Source organism: Python bivittatus, unplaced genomic scaffold, assembly GCF_059951505.1.
Source record: "Python bivittatus isolate LINGU-HERP-01145 unplaced genomic scaffold, Pbiv_v1 ctg000480_np1212, whole genome shotgun sequence".
NCBI lineage: Eukaryota > Metazoa > Chordata > Lepidosauria > Squamata > Pythonidae > Python > Python bivittatus.
In genome coordinates, this window is record NW_028277075.1 from 100,730,126 (window position 1) to 100,754,377 (window position 24,252).

Sequence of the window (24,252 nt, forward strand, 5' to 3'; positions counted from 1 at the left end):
GACCTGTCCAGTCCCACAACACTGCCGGCCTACTTCTGCCTTCTCTGCCTGCATTCTACCCCATCACATGCTGCCTCTGCCAACAAGATCCCTTCTGTGTGCACATAATGCCACTTTAACTGTTTAATGGCTAGTCCTTATACTTTGAACATTATGAAGAGAGGGAATGAAACCAGTTCATGCTTTCATTCTCAGGAACAATTAAAATAATTTCTTATCAGTTCTGTAAATTAAATACCATGAATGAACACTAAGGTCATTTTGGAGGTTCTGCTTTTAATGAATATTTTAAAATTAATTTCTTATGTCTTGAATATGTTTGGCTAAGACATTTTGTTTTTCTAAAAGTTAATGAAATACTCTTTTTATTATATATGCTTTTCCTGCCATCTTCCAAGCCTATGATCATTCCATAATTCATCTGAATGTATTTTGGCAAGCATTTCCCATTTGTTTTATGCAGTTTTCCTTAAATGGCTGTTACATTATTTATTATATTTTTATATAAAATTACATAAACTATCCTTTTTCCAATCTGTGTTTTATGGGGCAGAAGGGGCTAGCTGAAAAACTTTAAAAAAACAGGTTTGTTTAATTTCAGGAAAACACATCTAATGTGTTGCCAACGTAAACTTCCGTTGATACCACAAGTAAATTAAGTCATAACCTTTAAAGGCTGTATGTTTGTATGTGTTTGAGGTTCTCGTATTTCATGACTGGAGGAGGCCAAAATCATTTAATTTATTTAAGTTGAAATTTGGTATACTTTTGTTTTTAAATGCATGCCTTGCTTTGCATTGAAAAGTAGTATAAATATTGCAAAAAATTAAATAACATTACTACTTTGCAGTAAATTCAGTGATTCACCTACTGCCACCTAATGCCTTTATTTTGCCTTTCTGGATTCATGTGAAAACTCTTCTGAAATTAATTTAAGAGGACATCTTTAAGAACAGTTTTTGTGATGTAACCACAAATTCTATTACTATGTGCAACAAGAGAAGGTCATGTTTATTTTAGTTAACACTACCCATCTGGAGAGTAGGTGTTGATGGGTGTAGAACAGAACTGCTCTGATTAACTTTTTAAAGAACAATCTGAGCATTCCTTCAGCACAAAAATTTAAAACTGCCAGTGTCATAGTAATGGAAGAAATGATAAAAAATATCTGGTTTCTGTACAACAAAAAACTAGAACAAGTTTTAACAAATATCCATGTTCTAATAATGTGATATAGTTGCATTGGTTGAGTGTACTTGGTGTTGCCTATAGTCATATCTGTTGGATCAAACAGTAACTCTGTTTTTTGGGATAAGATCCCAAAGTCTATATCTAAATTTTTCCACGTATCTAATAGAATTTTCTGCTATCCTTATATCTCTTGTAGTTATGACGTTTCAAGTCCCTGGACACTCATTACCTCCCTGACATGCCCCCCAAATCTGTTTCTAATATGTACTACCTCTGGAGCAAGTACAAATTAATAGCTCCCATATGTTTTGATGGGAGAGAATGTACGAAATTTTAAAAACAAAAGAAAGATTAAAAAACTGAAAATGCTGCTCTTTTTTCCTTTCAGCCCTGGATTTATTAGAGGGTCTGTTCTCTTTAGCCTTTAGTTACATTATCCTGCCTATGCGCAAAAGCATAAATGCTTAATTATTTTTTTGTTTTTGGCTTGTTTTTTAAAAAACAGGCCTCTTGAAATCTACAAATTTAGAAAAGTGACTTAAGGGTTCCTTGAAGGAACAGTTGTTGCTATGTCACTTTATATACATTCTCTTTAGATGATATATTTACATAAGTGAAAATTTTAAGAGTGCGATCCTATGTACTTATTCAAATTCAAACTATGTTCGGTGTAGTTTGTGTCTTGGACCTAGGTAATGAAAGATAGTGTGGTGAAAGTGCTAGATGAGGACCAGAGAGATTCAGATAATCTCTCTCCTATCCAAATTTCTGTTGTTTGGAAACACAGAATTTTGTGGAGTCCTTGGGGTTCTCTGAGCTTGGTTCTTTTCTTGCAAACGTTTCATTACCCGGCTAGGTAACACAGAATTTTGGAAGTAATGTTGCAGTAGTTATTACTTCATATAGTATATTTCACATATCGCAAATTAATGTAAGATCAATTTTTCTATCCTTAATATAACTACTTTTACTGCAACACATCAAAATCAATGACCAGGTGGACTATGTGGTCCCACATTTCATCTATACCTGTCTGTATCAATCTATCCTTCCATCCATCCATCCATCTGACTAATTCTTATCTTACATCTCCAAATGCTCATATTTCTATATCTTTCTACACTCCCAAAGGAGGGAGAAATAATCCATAAAAGTTGCGAGAATTAGCATGATAAAACAGGAAGAAGATTGATGTATTTTCATTCTGGGACAGAAAAAAATCCCATTACCCTATGAATATCTGAAATGTTCAAATACTGTACAACTTTTGAGCGTGATTGGCTCATTTCTTTAAAACCACTGGCTGTGTTTGAAAGACAAAGTGAAAATAAATGTCTCATCAAGTGGTCTAAAGATGGGAGGTACAAGTAATTAAGCTAGTGTACAGATACCACATTTTAATTAGAAGATATGCGACAATTTTGCATATCATTCAGAAAGAAGTTAGTCGCTATGGGAAGGAGGACTTGATTTATAAACTTAATGAGACTTGAAAAATCAAATGTGTTCTTTTTTACATAAATATTGACTTGTATTCTCTAATCTGTACAATGAACACATTCCGCATTACCCAATTTATGGTCTATTTTGCCATAGACATGAACTTCCGCAGTAAATTAGCAAAAATGTATATGATGTGCAAGTTTAACCCAGGATTCAACTTAAACAGGTAATTTATTCATTAATTTAAAACTGGCTAAGCCCATCAAAATTAGCAGAACAGTGATGAAATTGATATCCATAAGTGGCATTGATCTTTTGAAGTGACCAGACTTGTAAACTAAAGATGCAACTCTTGAGAATTATTCTTTGGCATTCAAGGTGTTAAACAGAAGTAGAACTCTCTCTTTTAAAATTCAGAGATTTAAAAAGTAGGTGCTCAATAATAATTGCTCTAATAATCAGACAAGAAAAGTTATTTCTAGTGTAGAGTTCTGTCTTTTATAATAGTAATCTGAAGAGAATTTAGAATACAGTAGCAAGGAATTAAGATGGTATCCATCTCTTTTAGCTTGTCTACAACATCATATGTCTCAATCTACAGAACTTCTCTTAGGAAGACCTAAGAAACCTAGAGACCTAGCTAACCTTTCTACACAGCTATTCTCTGTGAAATTGTCTAGTTGTTTTTCAAAGTCATATATCTTTGTGGCTGTTACGATGTCTTGCCTTACATAAGCTAATTATTCATCATGTTGAAATACCTTTCTTGAAAGTTTGACAATTTTTGACCACTTTCTGGAACCTGTTGATCATAATGTTACTGCATAAATATCATCCCTGCTGTACAGGTGTTTTATTTTCTTAACTTAAAACTCTCAGCATTTTTTTTAGAAGTCCACATCAGGGCATTAAACACCATTTTGGTGGTTAAAATACTGGCCTAGGAGTGGGGAGACCCAACGTCTAGACAGGACTTAGACAGAGAAAACAACTGTAATTGGGCCAGCCATTTTCACTCAGCCATAGGAAGAAGGCAATGGCAAACAACTTCTGAAAATGTTACCTACAAAACTACATGAAATGTCCCTGTAGTTGTCAAGACTCTAGGCTAGCTTAAAGGCAACAGATAAAGGCAATATTTTTATTAGGCTAGCTTATTACTTTGTTATTTTGAATTGTTCTAATAAAAATATTGCCCTAATAGAGATTTAATCAATGTTACTGTGATCAGTATGTTCTCTTTCCACCCCTTCATTTTAAAGCTTCAAATAATATTGAATATATCCCATAGCTTTTCATTTATACTATTCCTATATTGGATTGCTTTGTGATATCTTACCAGAAATAATGAAAAAGGGCATCACAGAGTATGTTCCAGGTTCTTGAACAAATCCCAGTAACTCCTGTTTATGAATGAATGAATGAATGAATGAATGAATGAATGAATGAATGACTGATTGACTGACTCTGTCTGTCTGTCTGTCTATGAAATATGAGCATTTCATCCTTAAAAATAAGCTGCAATGGAGAAACTGTATTTGTTGTTGTTCAGTCGTTAAGTCGTGTCCGACTCTTCGTGACCCCATGAACCATATGTTGAGCAGAGTACAGCAATGCTCCCAGAAAAACTTTTGCCCAAGGAAAAAATACACACCAGCATGAGAGGTTTGCAAACTGCAATGTCCATATCTTGTTCTCCAAAGAAACTCAGCCAGAAAATATATACTATCTGGTTGTTTATTGATAAAAATGCAAAACTTCATAAAATACAAATTGTATACAAAATATAAGAAAAAACACATCTTCTCATAAATTCAGCATCCAAGACTTATCTACAAACATAAAGTCTCTAGCCAAAAACTCTCAGAGAAGAGGTACACTACTTGGTTATTAGTTACAATTACATAACCCATAAAACTACATAACTACATGGTGGCTAACACTGAAACAACTGCGAGACTGGGCATACAATGCTCCAGTTATATTGCCACTCCATACCCCCCCACTGGGTAACTAGCATACACACGCCAATAGGTGGCAGTAAATAGCAGTATACGTGCTGATACACAAGTCATACGATCTCTCTCTAGTCACAACATTTTTTGTGAAGATAACGAGCTGCATCCTTTCCCATGAGAAAATCCTAACACCATATTGCACCAGGCCTTCCTGTCCTTCACTGCCTCCCTGAGTTGGCTCAGTTCCATGCTCATTGCTTCAGTGATGCTATCTAGCCATCTCATCCTCTGCCGTCCTCTTCTCCTTTTACCTTCAATCTTTCCCAGCATCAGGGTCTTTTCCAAAGAGTCCTCTCTTCGCATTAGGTGACCAAAGTATCTGAGCTTGAGCTTCATTATCAATCCTTTCAATGAGCAGTCAGGGTTGATTTCCTTTAAGATTGACTGGTTTGACCTCCTAGCAGTCCAGGGGACTCTTAAGAGTCTTCTCCAGCACCACAGTTCAAAGGCATCAATTCTTCGGCGCTCAGCCTTCTTTATGGTCCAGCTCTCACAGCCATACATTACTACTGGAAAAACCATAGCTTTGACTATGAGGATCTTTGTCGGCAAGGTGACGTCTCTGCTTTTTAATATGCTATCTAGGTTTGCCATAGCTTTCCTCCCAAGGAGCAAGCGTCTTTTAATTTCATGGCTGCAGTCTCCGTCTGCGGTGATCTTGGAGCCCAAATAAATGAAGTCTGTTACTGCTTCCATTTCTACCCCTTCTATTTGCCAGGAATTGGTGGGTCCAGATGCCATGATCTTAGTTTTTTTAATGTTGAGTTTCAAGCCAGATTCCGCACTCTCCTCTTTCACCCTCATCAAGAGGTTCTTTAGTTCTTCTTCACTTTCTGCCATTAGGGTGGTATCGTCTGCATATCTGAGGTTATATTGATGATTCTCCCTGCAATCTTAACTCCAGCTTGTGATTCTTCCAGCCTGGCATTTCTCATGATGTACTCTGCATATAAGTTAAATAAACAGGGTGACAGTATACAGCCTTGTCGTACTCCTTTCCCTATTTTGAACCAATCGATTGTTCCGTGACCAGTTCTAACTGTTGCTTCTTGGCCAGCATACAGATTTCTCAGGAGACAGGTAAGATGGTCTGGTATCCCCATCTCTTTAAGAATTTGCCACAGTTTCTTGTGATCCACACAATCAAAGGCTTTTGCATAGTCAATGAAGCAGAAGTAGATTTTTTCTGGAACTCTCGTGCTTTCTCCATGTTCCAGCGAATGTTGGCAATTTGATCTCTAGTTCCACTTCCTCTTCGAAACCCAGCTTGTACATCCAGTAGTTCTCGGTTCACGTACTGCTGAAGCCTAGCTTGTAGGATTTTGAGCATAACCTTGCTAGCATGTGAAATGAGTGCAATTGTGCGATAGTTTGAGCATTCTTTGGCATTGCCCTTCTTTGGAATTGGAATGTAAACTGACCTTTTCCAATCCCGTGGCCACTGTTGCGTTTTCCAAACTTGCTGGCATATTGAGTGCAGCACTTTAACAGCATCGTCTTTTAGTATTTTAAATAACTCAGCTGGAATACTGTCATCTCCACTAGCTTTGTTGCTAGCAATGCTTCCTAAGGCCCACTTGACTTCACTCTCTAGGATGTCTGGCTCAAGGTCAGTGACCACACCAGCATGGACATCAGGGGCATTAAGATCTTTCTTGTAGAGTTCTTCTGTGTATTCTTGCCACCTCTTCTTAATCTCTTCTGCTTCTGTTAGGTCCCTGCCTTTTTTGTCCTTTATCATGCCCATCTTTGCACTAAACGTTTCTTTGATATCTCCAGTTTTCTTGAAGAGATCTTTAGTCTTCCCCATTCTATTGTTTTCCTTGATTTCTTTGCATTGTTCATTTAAGGCCTTCTTATCTCTCCTTGCTATTCTCTGGAAATCTGCATTCAGTTGCTTATATCTTTCCCTTTCACCCTTGCTTTTCGCATTCCTTCTTTCCACAGCTATTTGTAAAGCCTCATCAGACAGCCATTTTGCTTTCTTGCATTTCTTTTTCTTTGGGATGGTTTTAGTTGCTGCCTCCTGTACAATGTTATGGACCTCCGTCCATAGTTCTTCAGGCACTCTGTCTACCAAATCTAATCCTCTAAATCTATTCATCACCTTCACTGTGTACTCACAAGGAATATGATCTAAGTCATACCTGAGTGGTCTAGTGGTTTTCCCTACATTCTTCAATTTAAGCCTAAATTTTGCAGTGAGAAGCTCATGATCTGAGCCACAGTCAGCTCCTGGTCTTGTTTTTGCTGTCTGTATAGAGCTTCTCCATCTTTGGCTGCAAAGTATATAATCAATCTGGTTTCGGTATTGACCATCTGGTGATTTCCATATGTAGAGTCATCTCTTGTGTTGTTGGAAAAGAGTGTTTGCTATGACTAGCTTGTTCTCTTGACAGAACTCTATTAGCCTTTGCCCTGCTTCATTTTGTACTCAAGGCCAAACTTGCCTGTTATTCCAATTACTCCTTGACTTCCTACTTTAGCATTCCAATCCCCTATGACGAAAAGGACATCTTTTTTTGGTGCTAGTTCTAGAAGGTGTTGTAGGTCTTCATAGAACTAGTCAACTTCAGCTTCTTCGGCATCAGTGGTTGGGGCATAGACTTGAATTACTGTGATGTTGAATGGTTTGCCTTGGATACACACTGAGATCATTCTGTCGTTTTTGAGGTTGTACCCCATTACTTCCTTTCCCACTCTCTTATTGACTATGAGTGCAACTCCATTTCTTCTAAGGGTTTCTTGTCCACAGTAGTAGATATAATGGTCACCTGAATTAAATTCACCCATTCCCGTCCATTTCAATTCGCTGATTCCCAAGATGTCGATGTTCAATCTTGTCATCTCATGTTTGACCACATCTAGCTTGCCTTGGTTCATAGATCTTACATTCCAGGTACCTATACAATATTGTTCTTTACGGCATCGGACCTTCTTTTCGCTTCCAGATACATCCACATCTGAATGTCCTTTCGGCTTTGGCCCAGCCACTTCACTCTTTCTGGGGCTACTTGGAATAGCCCTCTGCTCTTCCCCAGTAGCATATTGGACACCTTCCAACCTGAGGGGCTCATCTTCTGGAGTCATATCTTTTAGCCTTTTAACATTGTCCATGGGGTTTTCTTGGCAAGGATACTGGAGTGGGTTGCCATTTCCTTCTCCAGTGGACCACATTTTGTCAGAACTCTCTGTTATGACCTGTCCGTCTTGGGTGGCCCTGCACGATATAGCTCATGGCTTCATTGAGTTACGCAAGCCCCTTCACCACGACAAGGCAGTGATCCATGAAGGGGAGAAACAGCATTACACTGATATTATTTTAACAGTCAATAAATAAACAGTAAGGGCTCTTCTGCACTGCAAACTTAAGCTGCTTGGTTGCTGTACATAAACTAGCTGGAAATGAAGCTGGCATAAAAAATCCCTTTCTGGATTTCAATCCATTCTTCTGCTTTGGCCACAGTTATGGCATTCTTGCCATGTAAATTATGTGAGCACAAGGCTGTTGGCTCATAGAGATTGTAGACAGAAAAAGTAGCCCATCTAAAAACAGTCTATGAGTCAAGAGCCAAAGAAGTCCATGAAAGCCAATCCAAAAATCAAACTGAAGGTTTATTTACAGAGCAAGAGACAAGAAACCACAAAAACACTGATCAGGAAACTGGAGAGTTGTTCCCACAAGGAGCATACGGAGGAAGCTTTCATAGAGTTCCTGGCTTTGCCCAATTAGAGCAGTTGACACCTTGTCCTCTCCAGGAGTCATGTTGGAGTGGATCTTACTCACTTTAACTGATGGTATGATTTAGGGCTAGACAGTCTCCCAAGGTCAGGCTTGGACTCTGCTATCCTAATCAGCCACTTTACTGAGCATGCTCATCATTCACAGGATGGTGGACAGCCTATAGCTTCTTTAATGCTTGTCAGTTTCATGTGATTAAAAAAATAAAGCCCCAGTCTTTCACCATTCCACATTTTAAGGAGAAACAAGGGTTAGCCTTCCACCATTCCAGCAACATAAGCCCTTTCTCTGCTAGTCTTTTAATCCTTTTCTATCCAAACTCATAATTAATTGCTTGGGGCACAGATGCACTGCAAGCAGGCAGCTGAACAGAACAGAAGTGACAAGAAGTGAATGCAGGAAAACAGCTAAAAGGCTCACTACTTCAGTGGTCCATTGGTGAAGTGAAGAAAAAGAAACGGGTTCACTGACTGAGGTTTCTTCAGAAGGAGACAGATAGCCCAACAGTCCGGAATAAAATGGGGAGGGGATGTACACAGTAGCAAATTGGAGTGCGGGTGTTTGCTTATAATGAAATGAAGTACAACAGGTGAATCAGACAGAAACACTTGTGCTGGGACAAGTTGGAAAACTCTGTTGTTGATGTATGACAAGAAAGGCAGGTAAAGTTTGCCTTCCAGGTAGGCTGGGATCAGGTATAGGATGATATGCATTCCTGACTTTGCAAAACTGTTGGTGGCCATACTCATGCTGGGGCAACCCAGTCAGATAGATCAACCCTGAGAATGCAGTCATAGCCTTCAGAGTTGTATAACTTTGCAAATAACCTTTTTTTTTGCCTAGTTCCTGAACAATCTTGTGAGGAGATTAAGTCTGGATTAGGGTGTAGAATAATGGCCATAGTTTAATTCTGCTAAGACAGGTTATTTAATTTTGATAATATATTTTTTTACTATTTCGTGTGGAAATTTACTTTTGGTAAAGTGTTTAAAGAATTAATATTTTAAAATAAAATTCAGTAAATAAAGATGAGAATTGGTGGGATGAAAGGATTAGTCATGATGAATTGAGCTAAAGGGACTCAAAAGAGGAAATTGAACTACACTGACCTTTAACATTTACATTTTTTTAAAAAAAGCATTAAGTAAGTCCTACATTTTGAGATGCATTGAATTTTTGCTAGTGCATCTTATTTCCTGAGTGGGCACACTTCAGCTCAATCTTGATGACATTAAAATCCTGGATTTCTTCAATGTTTGTTTACTTCTTACATGTAATAAAATAAGATTTAAAAAATGGAATGGCATTACAGTGATAAAATAGCTTTTGTTATTCTAGATTTTTTCCCTCGCTGTTAATATTGTTGCCTCTCTAAATGGATGAGAATAATAAAATGCAGGATAGGGATGTTTTTCATAAAACATTTAAGGAGAATACTGCTTGCACACTTAGCCTAATCTCTTTTGATTATGTAAGGAGTATACATTTGAGAGTAAAATATGCATCAGATACTAGTCCAAGTGGAAAATGAATAATGGCATGGCTACATAAAAACAACCCTACTGCATTAGGCCAAGGCCCATTATAGTCCAGCATTTTGTTTGGATGCCATCATAATGCCTCTGTGGAACCTGCAAGCAGAAGAGGGAGGTTTACCCCTCTTGTCGATGATCTCCTGCAACTGAAATTTGAAGTCATGCTTCCCCCAATCCAGAGGTAATGTTGAGTCTTCAAGGCTAATGGCCCTTAATAGACTTGTCCTTCATGGATTTAATCCGTCCCCTTTTAAAGTCACCCAAATTAGTGCCCATCACTAAGACTTGTTTTAATTGTTTGGCTTTATTGTATGCTACCCAGTCACGTTTGTGAGATGGGCACCTATATAAATTTGATAAATAAATCATTGCATCTTTTGGTAATTAACTCCATGGGCTAATAGCAATGTAAAGAAGTGCTATCCTTTTATCTGTTTAAAATCTTCCTATCAGCTCCACTGGATGTCCCCTGGTACAGCTATTTTGAGAGAGGGAGGGGGAAAAAATCACGATTCTATGCACCTCAATTATGTTCCCCCTCATTTGCTTTTTTTTCCCCAAGCTAACACATACTAGCTTTTTCTCACAGGAAAAGTATTTGAGCTGTCTGATCACTTTGGTTGCTAGTATCTAGTCATACCTCAGACCACCTGGCCATATAACACCATACAAGTGATACATTTAACTACACACACGTCATAGGAATGTGAGCATAAAGAAGATATCTCTAAGGAAACAAAGTACATATTAAAAGGAACAATTGATGCTGTTTGTATGCTGTATGTGTATGACATATGTATATTGCTTTACAACTTGATCCTCTGGACGCATAAGATTTTTTTCTTTCAAAGTTATACTGTTTTTGCCTAAAGTTGCTGATACTTGCATATTTTTGCTGATTTCATAGCCATTTTGCTGAAATGGCTATTATTTTGCTGAAATTATTACTTTGCTGATCTCACATTATTTGCTGTGCTATATAATATTTGTACACTGTTCTGATGGCATCACTGTTGGTGGGACAGAATAAAGAACCTGACTTCCTCCCAAAGGAATACAGGAATTGATCTTTGTCATTCTCACTAATCTCTAAGAATTCTTTCTTCAGTATGCAATGTCAGTGGATCACTGGAAGCTTTGTTTTCCACCAGCTCTTCATGTTTGCTTTGTTCTGTGCTTTTCAAAATTATTCATTAATTGAGTATCTTGCTTTTCTGTTCACATTGATTATTCATAGTGAACTGAGTTGCAGGTAGTTATAAAGAACTGAGTGAAGAATGTCTGTTAACGTTCCATTACTAAGTTGACAAATATTTAGCTCTTTTATTTATTTGTTTATTTATAAACATTTTAAACTGGCTCAGTCTTAAAAGACTAGCTGGTACAATAAGAACACCAACATGCCAATGCAAGCAATAAATACATAGAAATACAGTGAATCTAAAATTACATTATTATGTAGATTACATTTTGGTTAACAGTTACACATCTGGCATTTCCTAACAATCCAATCCCAGAAGCCTTCCGGAACAGGCAAGATTTGAAGGACATGAAACTGGAAGCCACCCTGACTTCCAAGGGCAACCTGGTCCACAGCAGAGTAAGTCCCCTAAAGTAGGTAGCTTCTCTCTTATTGAGTTAGTCTCAATAAGTAGGTAGCTTCTCTCTTCCCTGGGATGATGAGAGAAATTAGATTCCTCCTTAGAATGGGTATGGGGAGGGAGATCCAATGCTAGCCCCTGGCATTCTTGGGTGATTCTTGTTGGTAAGTATACCCCTTCTGTTCTCCTCTCCCCTATTAGAAACTATAATACTAAATTTCCAACAATAGCTAAAGAATACTGTAGAGCCTTGTAATAGATTTTAAATGGTACACATCAATTTCCCAGGAGTTACTGGGTCTGGATTGTTGTACAAGGAGATGTGGTCTCTTCCCTGAGAAGACTTCCCTTGTGAACAGTTGTGTATCGTTCCACAAATGGATGTTCTACCAAATCTCAGAGACATACTGCATTAGTTGGGAGTATATGCATAACTACAGTCACATTATGAAGATAAAAATATGTGAGGACTGAGGCATGTTTTTCCATTGCAGGTAAAATATACCTGCAACAGATTTTAATCATAATGCAATGATGACCATTTTGTCATTTGTTCTTAAATAAATAAATTTCTAGTATGAAATTGTAATGTTTCCAGTGAAACAGCTTTTTCACATAATGTGATTAGGCTCAAAAGTTTATTTACATATTTAATCCATTTCTTGGCTGCCTATCAAGTCCACAGTGCTCCCAAGTTAGCTGTAATTGTATATTACAAAGAGTTGGAGTGGAAAGGGAAATACAAATTCTATAATTTGGGAGCTATTTTTATATTTGCATCTAATTACTAATAAACTTACAGAAATGAGCAGAAATTCTTTTTATTGCTTTTCATTCTATTCTTATTAACATTTTATGGAAAGTTGGTATTAACATATTTAGATAAGTAAGGCATCACAGAAGTGATTTGCCATTACTGTCAACTGGGATTTTTTTTCAACCACCAAGTCTAATTTACAGCTTTGGGATTTCCTTTTTTTTTTTTTTTTTAAATATTTTCTGTAATTATCAATTAGGTCAGACCCTACTTAGTCTTTTCATGGTTAACCAAGATTGGCTAGGAGTTGCAACTCTTGATAAATTATTGTTACACAATGACACTTGATTTGAGGTTAAGGTCAATGTCAGAGTGTTCTAGCAAGCTGAAGGATTTGTCCACAGTTTTTTAATAGTGCCTTTTCTAATTTCAGATTTTTATCATTTTTTTCTTTTACATAGAGACTAATGTAACCTGTGCAGAGTTTAACAAGGCATTCCTCATTGATGGCATATACACATATACAGGTAGCCTCGCTTAACCGTCATTCGTTCAGCGACTGTTTGAAGTTACGAAAGACTGAATGAAGGGACTTATGACCTGTACCCAAAGTTATGGCAATCTGGGCCCTTGGCAATCAGTTCGCCCTTATGACCAGTTGCCAAGTGCCCTGCAGTCTTGTGATCGCCATTTGCAATCTTCCCTGCCAGCTTCCCTAGAAAGTCAATAGGGAAGCCAGCAGGGAAGGTTGCAAGCCGCTGTCACCTGCCAAGAGGACTCCTTCTCGTCTCTGGGGGCTAGCTGAAAAAGCTCTGCTGAATTGGCAAAGGGCATTTTCAGCCAGCCCCAAAAGCCCCGGTTTAGCACACAGAGCTTTGGGGGCTGTCTGAAAAAGTTTCGTGCTGAAATCCAAGTAGGATTTTCAGCCCCAGAGACAAGAGGCTTCTGAAGCCTCTCCACTCTGGGCCTGAAAATCCAAGCGTGTTCTTGTGCGCCTGACCCGACCTGACCCTCCCATGCATCCCTGACTCCCTCCTCCACCTGGCAGTGCCTGAGGTTTGCAACTTCCTGCTGACTTCCCCACTGACTTGATTGTGGGCAGCCAACAGGAAGTTGCTTCACCAACAACCAGGGCATTCACTTAACAATGGCAATTGGGACTGCCGGGATTGCGGTCACTAAGCAATGCAGTCACGTGATGTTTTGCCTAACGACTGCATCGCTTAGTAACAGAAGTTCCGGTCCCAATTGTGGTCATTAGGTTAGGATTAACTGTATCACACTAGAAGAGTTGACATCTAATGTGGGTGAAAGAATGGCTTAGGGGCAAATTAGCAAACAGAATCTCATTCCTACGCCTGTATTTGTGTTATTTAATTGATTTAGATTGCATATCTGGCTATAAACAAATACAGGCTCATTATCCAAAATTGGTAAAAGAAGTGTCATTGTAAATTGCTTTGCGTTATAACAAGATCAATCAATAAATATGTAAAATGAGTTGTACAGGATGCATTATAGATAATACTTTTGAATAATTGTACTGGGAAATGTAGGTAATAGCACATAGTATTCTGATGTTTTCTGTTCTGGATTTGTTCCATAGTCAATTTTTCCTGGTTGCCAGACCTGCTTTGTTGATTTGTGGTTTGCTTTTTTTTGTTTTGTTTTGTTTTAATGATGTGGTAATTGTGGTCCAATACAATATCAGATATACATCTTTAAGCTATGTGTCATGTCCCACCAGATTAAAAAATAAGGCTGAGCTGTGGATTAAATCTGTGTGTACTTCAAAAATTATTTAGAAGAATTGTATGAGCACAGTACATTTCTGCTATTCATTAAAACAGCCTGTCTTTTTTCAGGATTCTGCTTCAGCCTTTTAAAAGGTGCATCTGCTTTAAGAGTCAAATTAAGAATAGATTCCTCAAAGGATCTAGTCTCTGATGATATTACTGAAGTGCTGTGCGACACTGCTAGACCTTCCTTCCAATGACTTTAAATAGATCCAGGCCATTGTGTGTTTCATGATCCCATCTAATACTGGAAGTTTTAACATGCGCTTTCCAATATTTTAAGTGTAATAACTACTTACAAATGGTTATTAAGTTATCCTAAATTAGCCATTCAAGACTTTGGGGGAGGCATAGAATAAGAAATTAGAATGGTTGATTAGAGTGGAAGAGTGGCAACTATATGTCACTTCTCTATTTAAAAATGTCTCCTTCAGATTTCTGGTGAGTTAATGGACTCTTATGTGCAATTTTCCTGCTATGAAAGTGGTTTGCGATTAACTTCTTCAAGATATTTTTTCAACTTTCCAATCTGGTCTGCAGCTCTGGAGTACCAAGATGGTCTCCCATCCATCGCTAATTCAGCCCAACTCTATTTAGCTTCTGAGTCTGGTCAGCCAGGTGGTACTATCAGCTGAATTCACATTTGTAATATAATTGAAGGTACTTCCACAAGAGCAGGCAGGCAAGTTGCTAAAATTATATGTATTGTATCTTCCCATTATTGACACTAAGGGAAGGTGTTAAATTGAGCTAGCATAAAAACCATACAATATTTAAATGTTGTTATATCGAAAAGTTAGGGGCTAGAGACAAAGCTGTTGTAAGCCAACCTAGCATACACATGACTGGAAATCAGACATATCACTTTGTGAATCTGCGTCCCAGATACTTTGTCGGATTGTTTTCAAAATGTAGTACAGTACCAAATCTAGAAGAGAACCTGTAAAATTTGAATTTGTTTATCTGGATTCTCTTCCATATAGATGTATATTTGTGAATGAAAGGAGCCAAGTCACCTGTACAAAGACAAAGATTGAAGAAAACTTAGATTCATGTTTCCACCAAAACTAATCCTGTCTCTAAGCACAGCACACATTTGTTTATCTGTTTATATTGCCCAGCTCCCAAGACTGCAAGGCTACAAGAATAAAATGCAATTATTTAGACTGAACCATTTCCAACTGCCAGTTCTTTCTCTAGGAAAATATCTAGATGATTCTGTACAACAGCCAGGATTATTATTATTTTTTTGCCTCATATATTCTTGCTCTCTTAAAGATTTAGTAGTTCCCTTTAGTGCAGAAGACATTTGTTATGGTAGCCATATTTACTTGGTATATTTGGAATGCACTCCAACCTTTCCCTGTAGATGCTTGGAAGTCCACGCCAATTCTATTAAGTGGTTTCCTTGTTTAACTGGATTCTCATCAAATTTATCTGTACAGGTTTTTTTTTCTTTTTTTTCATAAAAACATATGTTTGTTGTTTTTGTAGTTTACACCCAGCTGTTCAAACTTGCAATAGAAAGTTTGCACATGTAGTGTTATTCCCAAATGTTTGATAGTTGTATTATATTCATACAATAATACAGACAGTGATCTATTATCAGGCTAGGGGGATAGTTAGCTTAATCAGCAAGATAATAAATTAGGGTTCTAAAATATACACCTATATTACCCTTTTCAGGGAGGGAATTGCCCCTAACATGCTGCTAAAAATTACATATAACTTGTGTTTTCAAAGAGCCACAAATGAGCAGCGAGAAATATCTGTCAATAGACAATAATTCAAGTTAATATCAGAATTATCTCTGGAGGTAAAGGCTGCAAGAAAGGTCCCTTGCAGGGGAAGTGGGAGGAGAAGAATATTTTTCAGCCAGATGGAGTAAACTTAATCCTTGAACTAAAGTCATTTGACTTGCCTGAAAATCTACTTGCTCTTCTCTTAAATATTCTTATTTTCTAGCAAATCATATAATGTCAAATAGAAGTGTTGAATGTAAAGCTTACTATCTATATTTACTTAACAGCCTGACTAACCTGAAATTCACCAAATCAGATTTTTTCTGCTTTCTGTAAAATGGAATAATTACCATATAGCTTCAGCTTTCAAAAATATTTACTATGTAATCTCTATGGGAATAAAAAAGCTACTAGAAAGAGTCCCCACCAATTGAACCTGATTATGAACAATTCAAAAGGGGGCATAATCTCCTCCGGGGTTTTGTCTGCTTTTAACTGTTTTAGAAACTTAATTATTCCAGAAACTGTATCTGAAGCTCAGTTTAAATAGGCACAGGATGTGAAGGGCAGGTGGAATTTGCTACAAAAATGGAGGCGAAAAGAGTCTAGCCTGGGCCTGCTGTTGCCAATTACATGTCAGAAAATTGCTGAGTTCCTTTGGGTTTCTTACAGTCAAAGAGGAAGGGGAAAAAAATAAGATGGCAATTACTTGATAAGAAGAAGGGCAGAAGTCACAATTCTTCTTTCTTTTTTCTCATTTCTTTTCTACATTTTTTTTCTTATTCTTCTTTTAACGTTATATATTTCGTTGTCTTATATTGAAAAATGCTAATAAAAATATTTTTAAAAACCCAGAAAATTCTTGAGTTCCGCAACCTAACTGCTACAGTGAACTGTTGCTAGTCTTCTCCTTAGGGATAGTTCTTTGCCTTAATCAAAGCCCTTTCTCCTTTTCCCCCTGTATGTATGCATTTATTTATTGGTGGTCAATTACTTTCTCTCTCATAATTGGCTGTTAAGGTGGTTCCTCCCCCACACACACACACATTTTTCATTGAACCATAGCTTGGATTTATGAAGACATCCTGGGGCCTGTTAACCTAATCACTGAATGCCAGCTCCCACAAAAATTTCATTAAAGCCTAACATTGTGTCTGTTTTAGAGGCAGATAATCACTATTTGGGTGACATCGTACTACAAAATGATCAATAAGATGAAAGAGATCATGAGATACCATCACATAATCAATAAGAACTGTTGCTACTACTTACCCAACATATGTATTTCCCTTGAATTTCATCTCTTACCACCCCGTTTAAAGCACTATCCTCATATTTGGATTGTAGGGGTTGGAAACACATGCATCCATCATTGTGAAATTTATACAGGGACTGAAAAGTTGTATACAGTGTAGAACCATCCAACTTCATTCTTGCATTTAAGTCTCCTGCCCTGATTCTGGAGGTCTTTTGGTGGTATCTTATTTGATTAGCAATGAATCTTGCCAAATACTCCAGGATCTTTTGACCTTGCTCTTCTGGCATAAGAGAAATAAGTATACATTTATGATCAAAAAATTATTTCCACTGAAATTAATTTTAATTCTAAGGCCAACTATAATTGATTAATTGAGGCTTTAAGCATATAGAACACCAGGAGACCTAGGCCCCGCTGCCTTTTCTTTTCTTTTACTTGTGCTAACTTTAAGTGAGTAACTTATAAAGCCATTTAGTTTAGTTTAGTCTGGACCTCTCCTAAGGCCCAAATCTCCTGGAGTAGTCTTAGATTAAACTTCAAGATACAATCCATCAGGTTCCTTTCTATTCTAACCAATAATGTTCAAGCAGAATAAAGAGACATTTCCATGTGTCAGAGGATGCCAGTCTGTTAGCTGGTTTATGCTTGTCGTCTTAGAATGCTCCATTGTAGATTTCTAAGCATAGACAGGTGACATATTTTCTAAAATATCTACAAGCAGATCTTCATTTTGTAATTTTTTTTTTATTTTTATTTAAACTTCCAAAAAAGTTACAATTGATATTTTTTAAATATTAACTATGATATTATTCAATTATATATAAACATATAATTTAGAATGGATACAGCTGGACCACAATAGGGACTGGAAAATTCATTGTTAAGCAGTGTGGTCATCAAGTGAGGCATCACATGACCACACCTGACTTTATGACCTTTTTGCCATGGTCATTAAGTGAATCATCACAGTCATTAAGCAAGATATCATGTGACTGTGACTTGCAACCTTCCCTGCCAGCATCCCCACTGAGTTTACTTGTAGGAACCTGGCTGGGGAGGTCTCAAATGGTGATCATGTGACCACAGGACACTGCAACCATCATAAATATATGATGGTTGCCAAGTGCCCAAATCACAACCACATGACTGTGGGGACACTGTGACAGCCATAAGTGTGATGACCAGTTGTAAGTCACTTTTTCAGCACTGTCATAACTTTGAACGGTCCCTAAATGAGTGGTCATAAGTCAAAGATATATGAAGAAAAAGTGAAATACTATGTTAAACTACTAAAAAAAAAAAAGGAAAAAGTTGAAAAAAATCCCACAGTAAATTAAAAAATCAGGGTAACACAGTAAAGCACCTGAATATCTTTTTTCCCCAATATGTCCATAAAAGCCCTTTTAAAAGATGGATGGACAGACAGACAGACAGATAGATAACCAAACTACTAAGATTACATGGCGCTAATTTTTTCCCAAGTTGTGATTCCATTTTTAAACAATGAATTTTATAGTTCAATATCTATTCATTAGTTCACATGCAGAACTTCTACAGAAAATATGCAAACATGGTAATTTCTTGCATGTTTAGCTGAATCAGCCAAACAGGGATCAGAATTGCTTTGTCAAATTAAGCAACATAGAATCATTGATCGCAATGGAGTGCCAGATATTGGATTTGATCTTTGATCATTAGTTGTCCCTCAGTTTCACATCCTACGTTTATCTGATCTTTCATGATTGAATTGATGGAGAGCAACCGATTGATGATGCAGACATCCTGCACATTTATTTAGGGTCATCAATTCAGCTAATTGTTCCAAACACAACAAAGGTTCACATAATGTGGTTCAATGCTTAGTAGCTCACTTTGGACAAAAGTTATTTCTTTGTTTTGGAAGACTTGTTGGCCTTTGCAGATACTCATGTCTTTTTAGTTTTTTTTTTAGTTATATGTCAATTATATGGAAATTAACAACAGCAGAGAAAATGAATATTGCATGCTTCTATAATATAAAGAGAGAAAGAGAGTGAGTACAAGGTTGAAAAGGATGCTCATTGTCTCTAAAATTATATAATGGACTTTATAATGGTTTGAAGAGCTCACCTCTTGGTTTGAAAAGCATTTTACCTTCAGAAGCATTTGGAAGTTTCTTTAGAAATTTTCTGCTTAATTTCCCATTAGTTTTCTTAAGTAAACTGTCTTAAATTAAATGTATATCAACCCTATATATTTGTGTGTGTATGTCCATGTATTACATATATATTCTGTATGTACGTTTACCACAAAAGAGATAATATGATTTGTTGGGGGAGGAGGCTCTGCATTTTTCCTTTCTTCTCTTTTATACCCTGGGGAGTTAGGACAAAGCCAGTCTGAGTTTCTTTTTAATGTTTTCTTTGTTCCCCAGACTTAAAGCACATTTTTGTACGTGTTTTTGTAACTGTCTCTGCACAGTTTCTCCAAAGTATCTCTTTGGCTGTCTGCAGCAGCCATGAGGTATCTACACAGAAGTTTTCCACTAAGCTGAAATAATTGTGAATAGGGCCAGTGGGACAAAATTTGATGCTTAAATATACTATAGCATGTACCCAGTATTCAGTCTCTTACTACTCTAAGTTATAGTCCCCAGAATAGGCAGTTTCAATAGTATCATTAAGTAAATATAAATTTAAACTATTTTTCAGCTGCCTTCAGGCATAAGCCTGCAAAATTCTTATATAACATTAATATTCCAAGTTATACTAGGATACTTTCAACTTTCTGGAGAAACTGCAATCCATAAATTACCAAAGATATTGAAGGTCTTAATAACAATATCCAGTCCAGAGATGGACTACAAACTAAGAAGAGTATCATCCAACATAACTTTGATATTTTGTCCCTATAGGAAATCTGGTCCCCCTCCAACCTTGATCTGAATGGTTATAATGCAATTTCTTGACATAAATTTATAGAGGGACCCCAATTTATAAAATATTTATAGGGTAACAGTGGTATCATCCATAAAGTTCTTTGTTATTAGGGCCTAACTTGCAATTGAAATCACAACCAGTGATTACAAGAGACCATTGGTTGTTAACTAAAATGTATAACTAAAATGTATATTTAGTTATATATTTTTCTAAATTTACCTATGCAATTTTGATTTGAGCATTTGTATGCAAGGAATGGATATATACGTTAATAAGTAAAAGAATGCAATGCATTAATGACCATTATTAGATTTTCACAGTGTGCTCACAAGGAGGGAATCTAGTTACTATAGCAAGAGAGAGATAGAGCTGAATATAACCAAGCTTCTATTGCCCCTTCTCTCATTGGCTCTAAGAGAAATTGTATTATAACCATTCAGACCAAGGTTGGAGGGGGACCAGATTTCCTGTAGAAACAAAATATAAAAGTTACAGTGCATTCAGAAAGTATTCAGACCTCCTTCACTTTTTTCAATTTTGTTATGTTGCAGCCTGATACTACCATCATTCAAATTCCATCTTTCTTCCCAATAATCTACACTCAGTACCCCATAATGACAAAGTGAAAACAGAATTTTAGAAATGTCTGTAAATTTATTAAAAAGGAAAAACTGAAATATCACATTGGCATATGTATTCAGACCCTTTACTCAGTACTTTGTTGAAGCACCTTTAGCAGCAATTACAGCCTCGAGTCTTTTTCGGTATGACGCAACAAGCGTTGCACACCTGAATTGGGGGATTTTCTGCCATTTTTCTTTGCAAATCCTCTCAAGCTCAATCGGGTTGGATGGGGACCATCAGTGGACAGCCATTTTCAGGTCTCTCCAGAGATGTTCAATAGGGTTCAAGTCAGAGCTCTGGCTGGACCACTCTAGGACATTCAGAGAGTTGTCCCTAAGCCATTCCTGTGTTGTCTTGGCTGTGTGCTTAGGATGGTTGTCATGTTGGAAGGTGAACCTTCAGCCCAGTCTGAGGTCCTGAGCGCTGTGGAACAGGTTTTCATTGAGGATATCCATTCAGCTTTCCCTCAACCCTGACCAGTCTCCCAGTCCCTGCTGCTGAAAAACACCCCCACAGCGTGATGCTGCCACCACCATGCTTCACTGTTGGGATGGTCTTGGGCAGGTGATGAGCGGTGCCTGGTTTCCTCCAGACATAATGTTTAGAATTGAGGCCAAACAGTTCAATCTTGGTTTCATCAGAACAGAGAATCTTGTTCCTCACAGTCTGAGAGTCCTTCAGGTGCTTTTTTGCAAACTCCAAGTGGGCTTTCATGTGTTCTGCACCGAGGAGAGGCTTCCGTCTAGCCACTCTGCCATAAAGCCCAGATCGGTGGAGGGCCACAGTGATGGTTGTCCTTCTGGAACTTTGTCCCATCTCCACACAGGATCTCTGGAGCTCAGTCAGAGTGACCATTGGGTTCTTGGTCACTCTCTTACTATGGCTCTTCTCCAATTGCTCAGTTTGGCTGGGCGACCAGCTCTTGGAAGAGTCCTGGTTGTGCCAAACTTCTTCCATTTGAGAATGATGGAGGCCACTGTGCTCTTGGGAACCTTCAGTGCCACAGAAATTTTTTTGTAGCCTTCCCCAGATCTGTGCCTTGCAATAATCCTGTCTCTGAGCTCTGCAGGCAGTTCCTTTGACCTCATGGGCTTTTGCTCTGATACAGTATACATTGTCAGCTGTGAGGCCTTCTATAGAGAGGTGTGTGCCTTTCCAGATCATGTCCAGTCAATTTAATTTGTCACAGGTGGACTCCAGTCAAGGTGTAGAAAACAGCTCAGCAATGATCAAGAGAAATGGGAGGCACCTGAGCTAAATTTCAAGCGTTGTTGCAAAGGGTCTGAATACTTATGCCAATGTGATATTTCTGTTTTTCCTTTTTAATAAATTTATAGACATTTCTAAAATTCTGTTTTCACTTTGTCATTATGGAGTAAGGAGTGTAGATTAATGAGAAGAAAAATGAATTTGAACGATTGTAGGATCAGGCTGCAACATAACAAAATTGAAAAAAGTGAAGGGGGTCTGAATACTTTCCGAAGACACTGTATCTTGGATGATACTCCTTAGTTTGTAGTCCATCTCTGGACTGGATATTGTTATTAAGACCTTCAATATCTTTGGTAATTTATGGGTTGCAGTTTCTCCAGAAAATTGGGAGTATCCTAGTGTAATTTAGAATACTAATGTTATATAAGAATGAAATTCATATAAATTGTCCTTTTAATTGTGTTTTTAATCACCAATTCTGTTTATATAAAGGTGAATATTTCAGTTCAGCATGTTAAAATATTATTTCAAAATTCATTGGTAGTTAAGAGTGGATAATTTTCAAACATGAGAAGAATAAGAGCAGGAACAAAAGTTTCTAAAAATTAATCATATAGGAAAGATTTTAGTACACAATTTTTATTATTAATTAGGCAAAAAGTAAAGTATCTGATGTTAGTATTTGGTACAAATTGGATACATTTATTTTAACTCCCCTGTTGATATCAATAAGACTTAAAAGGGTTTTAGAATGTATATATTTATTACTGTCATCTTTGCACTGTACTGATCTCCAGCATAATTTCAGTAATTATACAACTAATGAATATAGCTCTAAATTGTGCAATCCCACAGATCTTTATGGGCAGGTTTTCTCACTTGCTTTACTGGATGGATACGCCAGAAGATTTTTTCATCAGTTGGCAGATTAATGAATAATTAATTACTCCATTTCTATGCTTTCCTTGCAAAGGATTGTTAGAATTAGTTAATTACTTGCTTTTCATAATGAGAAATAACAGGAGTGTTAGCAAATTGCCTGTGGGGGTTCAACAGACCCCTGTTTATCATTGCTTTTGTTGGCACAGGCAGTGCAGTGGTCAGTTTGGGATATGGCATTCCAAACGCATTCTCATTGGTTCAGTCAGGACCTGTTATAACTTTACATAGATAGAAAGATGACCTGGATGCAGATATGGGAAGCACTCACACATTTTCTTTCCTTGAACTGTCTTCATGTGCTTAAAATTGTGCACGTAGGTAGTAGGTGAAGGGAAATGTGTAGAACTCAGTTCTATCCTCATGAGAGACTTGTGGGTGCTGGTCATACTGTACTCTCTGTATCTATAACATTAAAGAAAGTGAATGTTTGAAAAGAATTAAATTTGGTTTCTTTGTTTCCTTTTTTGCAGTTCTACTGAGAAGTCCTTTCCCTGGAGATCTGCAGGTATAGTTTTGCTTTTATGACTACATAATTCATTGTTTTCTTATTAACCCAACTGTTCTGAACCACACTGATATAAGTTATACTAAATGCAAACTGTTATAATATTTTAAGATGTGCAAAATGTTCCTTTCATGATCTATTGTGTTTACAGTATACAGTAATACTGTTTTCATGCAATCCATGCCCTAACTGAAACATCCATGTTTAGGTCTGTCCACAAAAGAAAAGAGGGTTCTTTGGACTGTGCATGGGTCAATATAGGTCTCTACCTTTCAGAAGTAGTTCAGGGATGGAGGGGAAGAGTAGAGAAAAGCCAGGAACAATAACAATGCGTGGAAGGCAAGATTGGTGCATCTTGTCCTCTTTCTTCCCTCCTCCATTCAGCAGCTATTAGTACAGCATATCCCATCAACCCACCTGCCCTCAACCTTCCCAATCCCCTCCCACCCGCCACCACTCCCCAACATAGCATAACCCACTAGCCTGTCTGTTCCCAGATTTCAGCACCTTCTCTTCCCTATCTCCCATGAGCCGTTGCTGTTATCCCAGCAGAGCGAGCAGAAAGGGAAAATGAAAATATGAAAGCTCCCACAGATTGTGACTGCATACATGGAACTTACAAGGGAAAGAAAAAATATATTTTTTCTTCATACTTCTATTTTCTTCAGATGAAGTTCCTACCCCCCACCCCAACACAAAGGAGCGCTCTAAAATCTAATTGTGACATATGACATAGCTTCCCTTTCAGGGTAAGCAACATTATGCAAAGTGTAGAAAAGGAGTAAGAAATATTAGTCCAAAAAAATTAAAGCTACTCATTTTTCTTTCATATACTTTTTTAAATATTTCAGTTCTCAATCATTTTCTGTATGTGAACAAACCATCTGATATACTTTTTTTATATGCTCAACTTTCATACTCACTTCACATTCATTCAGCACCATTCATTCTTGACCCTATCTCTTCTT

The 24,252-nt window shown here is 37.4% G+C and overlaps 1 protein-coding gene across 6 annotated transcripts in view; it reads left to right on the plus strand.

The window, feature by feature from the left end:
• The window catches only part of PKP4 (plakophilin 4), a 146,399-nt gene that overhangs the window by 62,657 nt on the left and 59,490 nt on the right, over positions 1–24,252 (plus strand). For all 6 annotated transcript variants that reach the window (XM_088146588.1, XM_088146585.1, XM_088146584.1 and 3 more), the window contains one exon: positions 23,250–23,284. In XM_088146588.1, the coding sequence (XP_088002714.1) occupies positions 23,250–23,284 (35 nt within the window). The remainder of the gene's footprint in view (positions 1–23,249; positions 23,285–24,252) is intronic.